This window comes from Meleagris gallopavo, chromosome 28 (genome assembly GCF_000146605.3).
Source record: "Meleagris gallopavo isolate NT-WF06-2002-E0010 breed Aviagen turkey brand Nicholas breeding stock chromosome 28, Turkey_5.1, whole genome shotgun sequence".
Taxonomy (NCBI): domain Eukaryota; kingdom Metazoa; phylum Chordata; class Aves; order Galliformes; family Phasianidae; genus Meleagris; species Meleagris gallopavo.
The window spans coordinates 1,199,201-1,209,803 of NC_015038.2; the positions used below are offsets into that span (position 1 = coordinate 1,199,201).

Consider the following 10,603-nt stretch of genomic DNA (forward strand, 5'->3'; position numbering starts at 1 on the left):
TGCAGCGTGAGCTGGTGAATTCCCGGCCCATAAATAAACTTTATTTATTTACACAGCATTTGTCACACATCATAAAATACTTCCTAGATTAAATACGCCGTTCCCGAATTTGGATATGGCTCTCACCCGCGTTGTAAAAATATTAAATATAAACAGTTGTCAGTTGTGGGCGCTGGGATCGCTGTGTGGGTTTTTGTATAGTGAGGGCTGCAGGGTCCGCAGTCCTGCAGTATGTTTGTTAACCAAAAAACAGTTAAAATACTCTGATTCAGATGAGGAAAAAAAAAAAGTTAAATGTGAGGGAAAGTATACAGTTTGAGATATTAATTCCCTTTCAGTTTAAATGATGGGAACACAGAAGGAAACACAGCGACACGGTGCCTGCAGGTCCCAGCTCCTTGTGGTGGTTCGGTCCCCTCCTTGGACCTCTGTACCATTCAGCAGTGCTCACTGGAATCACTCACAGTTCACAGTGTTTTCTTTCAGAAAGCTCAAATCTATTGTTCTGAAGTAAACATCCCAAAAATTGATCGCTCATTAGGATAAAATATCTGTTCTTGGGCTTGATGTCCATCCTGTGGTGATTTAACTGAAAGTGCTCAGCTGCTGGTAGTTACACGTGCTTCTGTACTTCAGAACTTCAGTTGAAGAACGTGCAAGTAGTGCCTCATTTGCAAATATCATGCAACACGTTTTGTGTGTTCATGTTGATGGAAACCGTACTGAAATGAGCACTCCTGGCATATCAGAAGGTATTCACACCTCTGTGACACCAAATCTACGAGGTTTACCTAAATGTTCCATGCTGGTGGTGGATTTCTTGATCCTTTCGGTTTTGAAAATCGACTTGCAAAGCCTAGGAAAAAAAATAAAATACAACAAATGTAGCATCTTAAAATACTGACTGTAATTTCCTAAAGTAATGGGGTTTTTCAAAACGCTTGCAATTTAAATTCTCCCAGAATTTAAGATGTCGTTTATTTGAAGCAACAGCCTGTACTCAGCTGGTGCAAAAACTACAAATACAGTCCGACACTGTATTTACCAACAAATCCTCTCACTATAACATAAATACATACCAAAATTAAAGAAAGAGCTCAGATAATTTGAAGGTGCAGATTCTGATGGTTTTGTCAGTGAAGATGGACTACAGACGCCTGGAAACACAAAATTGTACTGACACAGTTAGTGATCATCGTAACCCCCTGAAGAACTGGATTTTCACAGCCCTACAGGAGAGCACACTGCCACACATACATCTGCAGTCCACACAAAGTACTTTCTGCATTACCACTGCTCAAATACTGCACATTTTTTAAGACGTTACTCTGTAGAGTTATAGAATCACAGAATGGCCCAGGTTGGAAGGGACCTCAAGGATCATCAAGCTCCAACCCCCTGCCACATGCAGGGCTGCTAACCTCCACATTGCCCAGGGCCCCATCCAACCTGGCCTTGAACACCTCCAGGGATGGACGGGGCATCCACAGCCTCTCTGGGCAGCTGTTCCAGCACCTCACCACTCTCATAGGAAAGAACTTCCCCCTGATACCCAACCTAATCTTCCTTCCTTCAACTTCAAACCATTTCCCCTTGTCCTGCTGTTATCTACCCTTGTAAATGGTTGAATTATTTGCTCATAGAAGGGAGTGAATGCGCTACTGCAGTGCAGTCTGTTGGAAAAACGTTCGCTCAACAGTGCTTTGAACAGTTTTTAGCAGCCCTATTTTCAAGATAAGTTTAGATCAAAGGGAACTTCGTGAGAAAATCCTCATTTATGCTCCAGATAGATCAGGCAGAATCCAGAATGGGGCTCAGGTCAATCGCATTCCCCACAGTTCCACTCTCTGCCATGTTGAGAGCATTTGATAGAATGATAAAATCATTGAGGTTATTCTGAATGACTTACTTTTTCTCACATTTTTGAATATTTTCAAACTCTGCAAAAAGAAAAAAAAAAGGTTTGTTTAAAAAAAAGAAATGTAGCAAGTTTACAGTTTTCCTCAAATGCTTTTCTGCTCAACCATAACATCCCAAAGTACAATTTCTTATGAGGATAATTAACTGGAGCCATGGTGATGAGCAGAATCCGTCCTACATGGGAATTCACAGTCCACTCAAGCAATTTTTTTCCAGGAGAACTGGTGCTTAGTAATGCTGAGACAGAGCCATTCATACAGCCGTGAATGTGTGGCTCTGTTCCTTTTGTACACAGGTTGTGTCTACAATTCTACAACACAGCATTATTACTAGACTTGTTTCCTTGCTCTAAATTGAGGAGTGCTCTCAAAGCATGCTATTTTTAGGGTTAGAAGTTGGAAAGCAACAGTAGCTGTTGCTAGAAAATCCTTTTCTCACCATCTCCTTTACCTATAGCTCTTGTGCAGGTGCTTTTGGTTTGTTTGTTTGTTTACCTTGCTTCTCCTGAAGCATTTCACAGGCTCTTTTGATGATGTTTCAGAAGCTCCATTACTGAAGTCCCAAGAACTAGCTGTAGAACTTCCAGGAAGCTGCAGACCTGGGAACATACAGCAGAACATTTTCTGTGGTCATTCATGAATCATCTCCCTTTTCTCAGTGCTTCATTGCTGCTTTTTGATTTCTCTAATGCAGCAGCTGCAGAAATTCCCAACAGGGAATTGCTTCCTTTATATCTGCTTACCTCTCCTACAGTTAAGTCCATTGGTAATATTTTGAACAAATGGACCACTGTTATTACAGGTTTAGATGTAAGTATGAATCTCAGTAAAATGCTGGGAAAACAAGTCATCACTTACTTTCTCCATCAGCGAGAACAAACGACTCCGGGGTTCTTTCAGGAAGTGGGGGAGGAGAGCTGGAGCGATCCCGGTTTGTCTCTGAGAAAACAAAGGCAGGAGGTTTGTGTATCTGCTTTGAAAATGCATATATCTGTTCACTACGACTGCAGAACTCCAACCTGTATATCTCCATTGTGTCAAAGGAAACACCTAACATGCAGTAAGAGGATGTGACAACCCTTAGCCTGAGGAGGCTGCAAGGAACATCATCATGAAATACACCCAGTGATGCAGGGGCTGATAAGGAAATACAAAACTACGAGTTCATTTGGCTGGAGAACTGTTTAGATCTATTTTACTGCAGAAAATTTCTGTTAGACAGAGCACTGATCCTAGTGACATTTACTAAATCTGGCATAATTTAAAGCAGGTTCTATTAAAAACAGACCTTATACCCAATGACTGTTACTCCAGCATAAAACTTTTACCTGAGTGTGGGCTCCGAAGCTTCAAACTCTGGAAATGAAAAACAAGGATAGTATATAAGGAAATTGACACAGTGATAGTGCTGGAGAAGAGATAAAACTGCACTTATTTACCTTACTTGGTCTCAGTCTCATTGAGTCGTTAAACGTCACTGAGGGAGACACACTACTCTGCTCCAAAGAGGTTCCAGTATTTTCATGTCTAGCTGGAAGCTGAACATCTGAGGTGGCCAGGGGAAGTTCTCCTGGAAACAACCACAAGGTGACACTTCTCATCCCAGGCAGGCAGAGCAAAGGCACTGCTCTGATCCCCCAGAAGCTGAGAAGGGCCCTCAGAGCAGATGTCAGTCACTGCACTGCTAAATGCACCTACCTGATTCACTGGCCACAATAAAGGACTCAGGAGTTCGCTCTGGCAGGGGTGGAGGATCGTCGTCATCTGTCTGGGGCAGGATGTCTAATGGAGGAAATGTGGGCAGGTTACTGCATGGCGTGCACAGAACTGCAGATCTGTGCAGAGGCTGCTCCACCCAGCTGACCACCAGAGATTATAGCAAACCTCTCTGAGCTATACCTAAAATCCAAATAGTACTCAGCTCCTCTCACCCGCTGCTGGATATGTGCCCCAAGTGCCCTCCCAGCAGCACTGACAAAGAGCTCTGTGGCACAGGGGAGTATGACTGCACGTCCCCTCACACACAGTCCCTCAGTGCACAGCACCACTGCTGCTTGATTGCACTGCAGCTCCTTTAACTTCCCCAGCGCCTCTGGCATCTGAATAGTGAGAAGACTTGTGCACCAAATCCTGATGTAAGGTGGGATGAAACCTTGTGAGGCCCTCCCCAGGCACTGCCAGATGCTGAAGGACTGCTCTCATCACCCTCAGCACTTACTCAGTGAGGATGTCCTCCCAGTGCTTGGCTGGGCAGCATGGTGGGATGCAGGCCGGAGCGGTGGGGAGGTGGGCACCGTGCAAGATGGGCCCTGTGCATCCTGCCCAGCAGATGGCTCTGGGGATGGCAGCTCTTCTGGGGAGAGTGAAGAGAAGTAGGGGTCTTCTGCTGAACAACAGTAAGGGTAAGGACATTGCCTGCAGTTCCTGTGGCCAGGGGGACCGTCTGCTATTTGGCTTGAGTGGTTCAGCTCAGCAGGGGAAAATACGTCCTGCTCCTTCACCTGGAAGCCTGAACAACAGGCATTTGGTGACTGAGAATTCCAAGTGGGCTTTGCATTCCCTCCATCACAAGCCCAGACTTCTCTTTGCTGTGCCAGCACAAAAGGTATCGATGTGGTCCGTGCCAGAGGTACTTTGCCATGGGCCCCTTTCCTGCCTGTTCCCTGCAGCCCCAGGTCCAGCAGCAGCTGCTCAGAGGACCTGCTGCTGAACTGCAAACTGCGGTGCTTCTGAAGGGCTTCTCCTGCACCCCACATCTTGACAGCAGCTGCGTGTCTGGTGCCGCTAACATTCAGAGTGCCGACAGAGACCGCTGGTCTGATGGAAGGGCCTCTGTCCCCAGAGCTGCCCTGTGCTGCTGTGGCAGACAGGGATGTCAGTGGTGCTTCATTTTGTACCAATGGAGGAAGGTGTTGGTGCACATCGTGGTCCTCTCGTCCCGAGCTGCAACAAAGCATGGCAGCATGATGTCAGAGCACTCAGGAATCTGTTAGCCTATTAACAAGGCCCCAGAGCATTGCTTGTAAGGGCAGACCTGTCCTCTGGGAGCACAGAGCCCGTCTGGTTCAGCATGGTGTAACAGAGAAACTCTGTTTGGCCACCATTAAATGTTGAACACAGGAGGACCCTGTATGCAGCTAAAGCAATCTTAGTGGTGTATTCCAACCTTGATAATTCTATGATTCCACAAAATATGCATGAAAAGTGCATCTTCCTGAAATAATAGGGGTAATAGAAAATACGAGGGACACTTGGGTGGTGACCTTACCAGGTTAGCAAACTACTCAGAGAATAAATATCTTCTGCAGGGCTCAGTAGTGGCTTGGGTACAGGATGCTTTGTTAGAACCTGATGAAAGAAAGCAAGAGAGTGAAGAAAAAGAATGCAAAGAGCACAGACATGCAATTTCAGGAGACAGAATTTCTGCCCACTACTTTTAATGATTAATGGAGTTTGGGAATGACAAACACCAGAATGAAAACACCAATTTGGCACTGAATACTGAGGACAGATCAATCTGAACACTTTTCCTGTCCACACCTTTCTGAGAGGAGAGTGCCAAGGGCCAGACAATGATCCAGCTGTGTCAAACACCTGCAAAATTGCCCGAGCTCTGCTTGAGACCCTCAGCGCCATTCAGCCATGCTGTGCAGGTGCTGTTTTCATTTGTGATGCTTTGGCATGTGACTGTTACCTGTGCTCTGTGAGGTGCTTTCAGAGGGCACTGAGCTTCAGGCAGGTGGGAGCTTTGGCCAACATCTCCAAAGCCACAGTCAGACTTGCACCATTCTCTGCATTTGGTGTCAATCTAGTCCTGCATCTCCTTTGCTTACTGACTATCCACTACACAGGCAGAAGGCACTTTCCAGCTATTCTCTCACTCGGCTCTGGTGAATACTATGGGAAAATTGAGGTGTGAATTCCATCACGAGATCCTGATCCACATGCTTTAGACAGCACCTTTGGCAATATAAGCTAACTTTTCAGTCTCTACTTAAGCGTGGCAATTCTTAACTTCTTCATTTCTACAAGATTGCAAACAGCTACAGAGTCAAGGTAATGCTCGTGCCTGCGTTACCAGACAGAGAATAAGGAGAAGCTGTTGGTGTTTGTTCTGTTCCTGTTTACATCACTTCATGCCAGGAGTTTGTTCTCCTTCAGAGGTGCGTGAGATTTGAAATACTTTGACATGGCTCTTCACAAGATGAAATGGCAGGTAAGGAACCAGGGGCCGCATAAGCGCCTCAATAGATTGGAGGCTTGTATTGCAATGTAATTATGAATAAATAGGGCAAAATGTGACTTTTTCCATTCTGCAGTAGGAATCAAGATTAAACCTGGTGTGCCTCAGGCTGCAAGAGGCTGTGCATTTGTCCTGGTGACTTTTACCTGTGAAGAAGCAGAATCTTCCTGGGCATCCAGTGCTTCAATCTGCCTTTTGAAGAGCTCAATGACAGCATTGTAAACCAGCTTGTACTGCTCCTGCATTCAACAAATAAAAGAGATGTGAAAGCCAGCACCTGCAGTACGTGTCACCTGTGGTCACCTATCACCCAAATCAAACATCATCCCCTGTGAGAAGCTGCCACTTTGTGGTCTGGTGGCAGGACAAGTTCTCAGAAGAAGTAGAAGCTGCAGTTTCCACAGGGTTGAGACCAAAGCATTTGTTGTTTTTTTTTTTTGTCAGCTGCGCCCAGCGCTGTTCTGCACTGAGCTTCCTCTTCAATCGGCCTCAGTTGAGAAGAGTTTCCACTTTATTTCCTGGATGGTCACTTGTTTCATAGCATATGCGTTCAAAAAATGGCTCTGCAAGCACTAAACTATCCCAGCTGTCTACAGAGAAGTGGTCAGAAATTCATTTCTGCAAAATCATTCTTCTGCTAAAAAAAGAGACCTTACAGAACAACTGCACACCCCGTTCCCAGCCCTACAGCCATTCTATGCTTCCTTGCTGTGAGCCCTCCAGGGTGGTATCGACGTTTCAGTTCTGTGTATACCAGTATACTGGTAGACGGAATTTCCTGGGCATACCTTGGTCTGCACTATTGAAGGCCTTTGTGTGCGCATCTCCTGGATCAGACTGAATATACTGAAGTTCACTGGAACAATCTTGCAAGAAAGAGAAATTATTAAAACTTTAAAACGGGAGCAGGTCTGATACTGAAGTGTGGAGAGACAAATACAGACAGTAAACTTGTACTGAAGATTGAAGGCCAGTGCCAAGCCAGACCCTGGAAGCTGAAGTCCAAGCCAAGAGCAGCGGTAGCAGGAAGGTCTCCAACCTGCCTGCACAGCTGCACTGCAGTGCTGCTGTTTGCAACAGGCTGCAGAGGGAGTGCAGAAACAACAACGGGCAGCACATGGGTGGTGAGTACACGTGGTGGGGATGACACCTACCCCATCCTTCAGCAGCTTCCAGGTGTAGTCAATGGCACAAACAACTCCCGTTCTCCCACAGCCAGCACTGCAACGAGAGTCACAGAAGGGTAGCAGAGCTACCAGAGCTAGCAGAGATCAGAGATGAGCAGGCTATATTCTCCAACAAGGGTATTAAGAAAAGCTTACAGCCTTGCATCCCACCCCACAGACAGCACAGCCCACAGCCCTGCACAGACTGCACCACCCATCCCTGTGGGGAAGCCAGGGAGGCACCGGGCACACCCTGCCCTGCGCACACTCACCTGCAGTGGATGCAGATGGGGATGCTGTCATCTGGCTGGTAGCAGCGAACCTCGCCAATGAGCTCCAGAATGGGGTCAATGGAAGAGGGAATGTCGTGGTCAGGCCAGTTCTGGTAGTGGAATTGGTGGATGGTGCGCGCTGCCTGCGGGAGGAGAGAACAGCTGGCAGGACACCGAGGTGGCCATCAGCACAGTGAGGCGAGCTGGTGTGCTGCAGCCGTCTCTACTTCTGTGCTACATTGACAAGTAGAGGCTGCAAGTTGGAAGTGCAATTTGTAGCTGTTCTTGCTACAAAGGACACCTTCCCACCTTACGGGGTTCTCCATACTGCCTTTTAGCCTGGCTTACCCATGATCTAATTTGTTACAACTGTCAAACAGTTTCAGAAATTAAAGTTTGAGTTAATTATTTTTTTAGTTTCATAGTTCCTTCAGCTTCTGCTGAATCTAAACCAGCACGCTCAGGAGCACAGAACTTTCTGCAAAGTGCAATGTATTTTAATATTATTTCTACAATTAAGCCACCCACGATGCTTTTCCTGCCTTGACTTTCCTACTTACTTCATTCAGGGTCAGTTTTAAAGTCCTAATCACGTATTCATTTTTCTTTTCTTCAGCTTCCTGCAGAACAATAATTAGAGTCACATTTTCTGCAGATGGCAGCAGTTTGCAGTGCACGTGCTGTGATGTGGTGTGAAGGTGCCTTACTCACACAGGTGATGGAAAAGGGTCCACACTGCAGGGAGGGGTCGCCCATCTCTGCCCAGTACCGCTCACATTTTTTCTGTTGCAAGAAGCAGATGTCTGGTTAATCATTGCTGCCCACCCGAAGCACCTCCCATCTCTTTGCCCAGCAGGTGCAGCAGGCTGTGCTGTTGCTGCTGCTGCTGACCAACCTCTGCCCGCCCCATGGCTGGAGTCCTCAGGCAGGAGCTAAGCTTGTTTCCCTGCCAACAAGGCTGGTTACGTTACTGGAGATGGTTTGGGGATTTGCCACAGGAGACTCAAGGAACCGTTTGTATCAAATGGAAACTTGCTGTCCCCAATGAGATTTAATAAAGATCTGCATCTCCCCACCTTGTTCTGGCTCCGCTGCAACACAACCAACTCAGTATGTTACTCACCTTTCCCATTTCAAACTCCATGCAGGCCATGACCACGATCTGCAGAAAGAAGGTTTGTTAGAAGAGGTTTTTTTTTATCCAGGCAGAGAAATCAGTCTCGTTGTCTGGGGCTGCTCATTAGCCGCAAAGGAGGTATTTGGAATGCCACCTTGTGTCAGACAAAGCAAACTCAGGACACCACCCACAGCTCCAGACCTTCCCAGCACAGAGCTGGATGCAGCAGGAGGGCAGCAGGAGCAGCAACATCCCAGCTCACAGGAAGGACACGGGTCACACAGAACACCTGAGTGCTGCCCTGGTGCTACCACTGTCTCTTCAGTCAGAAAGGACTTCTAGCTGCTTTACAGATTACTTTTAATAAAATAAAACAAACAAACGTGAATCTGCATCTTACCAGGACTTCATACTCCCAAATCATCCTCCAAAAGTCAGTGACAGTGGTGGGGAGAGGACCTTGGGTTGCAATGTATGCTCTCGGCCCATAGACTCCCTGTTTAAATTGGACATGAAGATAAGTTTGCACAGCTTACCAACAGAAATAAAAATCATCTCCCTTTCTGAATCGTACTTCTACCCTATGAGGTCAAAAAGGGGGGTTTCTATACAGTTACACTGTAGGCACCTAAATTAAATGAAGCAATCAGAAGCCAAGCTGTGAAGATGTCCCAGAGGCAGAGCCAGAGCCAGGAGGCTGGGCTGGAGGCAACATCTGTCCCAGCACCCACAGCTGCTGGAGGAGCCTGCAGTGACTTGCCTGCTGCTCACTGCAGAGCTGAGCAGAGCTGCTCAGCTTCCGGCCATCAGCACCCTGGTTTGGGCAGGCCAGCCTGGCCACAGGCAGTTTTGTGCCGTCCCCCAGCCTGGCAGGAAGCGGGGGCTGCAAGCCACAAGTTTCTAACCCAGTAGGTGTGTGGCCCTGGGCCTGGTGCCTCTGTGCTGCTTCTGAAGGGCTCGCCGTGCAGAACCTGCACATCTTTTGACCTCACTGCGCAGCATGGCAGCTACCGACCGCATCGTCTGCTTGTAGCCACAGCTACAGGACCTGCTCCTCCTGGCATGAGGTGGCTGGGGAGCTCCAGCAGCCTGCAGACACGTTTACACTGTAGAGCACCACGAAAGAAGCAATACCTTGATGAAGTTGGCATTGATGTAATGAGAATCTATATCTGATGTGATTAGGGATAGCTCCACTCTGCTGTGGTCATCTGCAGGCACAAAAGCAGGAGAAGTAGCAGCAATGTTAATGTTTCCAGTGGCAATGAGCCCCTCCGGCTTTAGCACAGCACAGAAGGGAAGGCTGAACTGTAACATTTGCAATTTCCAACCTACAGGGCAAGATGTCTTTGTATCTGTTCTTCTTGATGTTCTCTGGGCACTCAGCTGTCGTTGTAGGGTAGATCTTATCCGATCTATATTTTGTTGACTGCCTTTTCAGCTTCTGTGGTAAAAGAATGGAACAAGTTACAGCAAATGCGCTACGTACAACACTACTAGATAGCATGTGTGAAGGTCTCTGGGGGTCGGGCTCACCACCACAAAGCAAAATTTACACCATTAGTTCTTTTCAGAGAGGCTTCTCTCGAAGTACTCAGACCAAGAATAGAAGCAGAAGCCACCTATGAGACCCAGAGTGGAAAATATGTATGAGGCCATGGGAGGTGGGGGCATGTGGGCTTCTGAAGGGAGGGGATGCATTCATACAGCACGTAAAGCATCACCCTCACAAGTGAGTGTAGTATTAAAAGCATCTAGAGTAACAATATGAAACTACCTCCAACAAATGACATCAGAAAAGACAGATGAAGTAATCGACTCTTCTCGCTTTGGTAAAAACGCTCTTATTTGCAGCTGCGAACAGCAGTGCACAAGAAATTAAAGGA

General features: G+C 46.9%; 1 protein-coding gene across 1 annotated transcript; it reads right to left on the bottom strand.

The window, feature by feature from the left end:
• Positions 1-19: 19 nt before the first annotated feature.
• Positions 20-10,239, bottom strand: PTPN22 (protein tyrosine phosphatase non-receptor type 22). Its single transcript, XM_019623202.1, has 20 exons — positions 10,053-10,239; positions 9,852-9,928; positions 9,118-9,213; positions 8,724-8,762; positions 8,312-8,383; positions 8,161-8,220; positions 7,601-7,743; positions 7,317-7,383; positions 6,951-7,028; positions 6,309-6,401; positions 5,188-5,267; positions 4,138-4,862; positions 3,618-3,701; positions 3,359-3,489; positions 3,248-3,275; positions 2,778-2,858; positions 2,415-2,518; positions 1,910-1,940; positions 1,080-1,157; positions 20-856 (listed from the first exon to the last, which is right to left on the bottom strand). Exons 1-20 carry the CDS (start codon positions 10,222-10,224, stop codon positions 792-794), a joined length of 2,304 nt encoding a protein of 767 aa, XP_019478747.1. The 5' UTR covers positions 10,225-10,239; the 3' UTR covers positions 20-791.
• Between the last annotated feature and the right edge of the window lie 364 nt (positions 10,240-10,603).

Coding starts and splice junctions, on each gene's coding strand:
- PTPN22 (XM_019623202.1), bottom strand. CDS start 10,224: ATGCTATCTAGTAGTGTTGTACGTAGCGCATTTGCTGTAACTTGTTCC. Junction 7,029..7,316: donor GGAAGCTGCTGAAGGATGGG/GTAGGTGTCATC, acceptor CTTTCTTGCAAG/ATTGTTCCAGTGAACTTCAG. Junction 1,941..2,414: donor AATGCTTCAGGAGAAGCAAG/GTAAACAAACAA, acceptor TTCTTTTTGCAG/AGTTTGAAAATATTCAAAAA.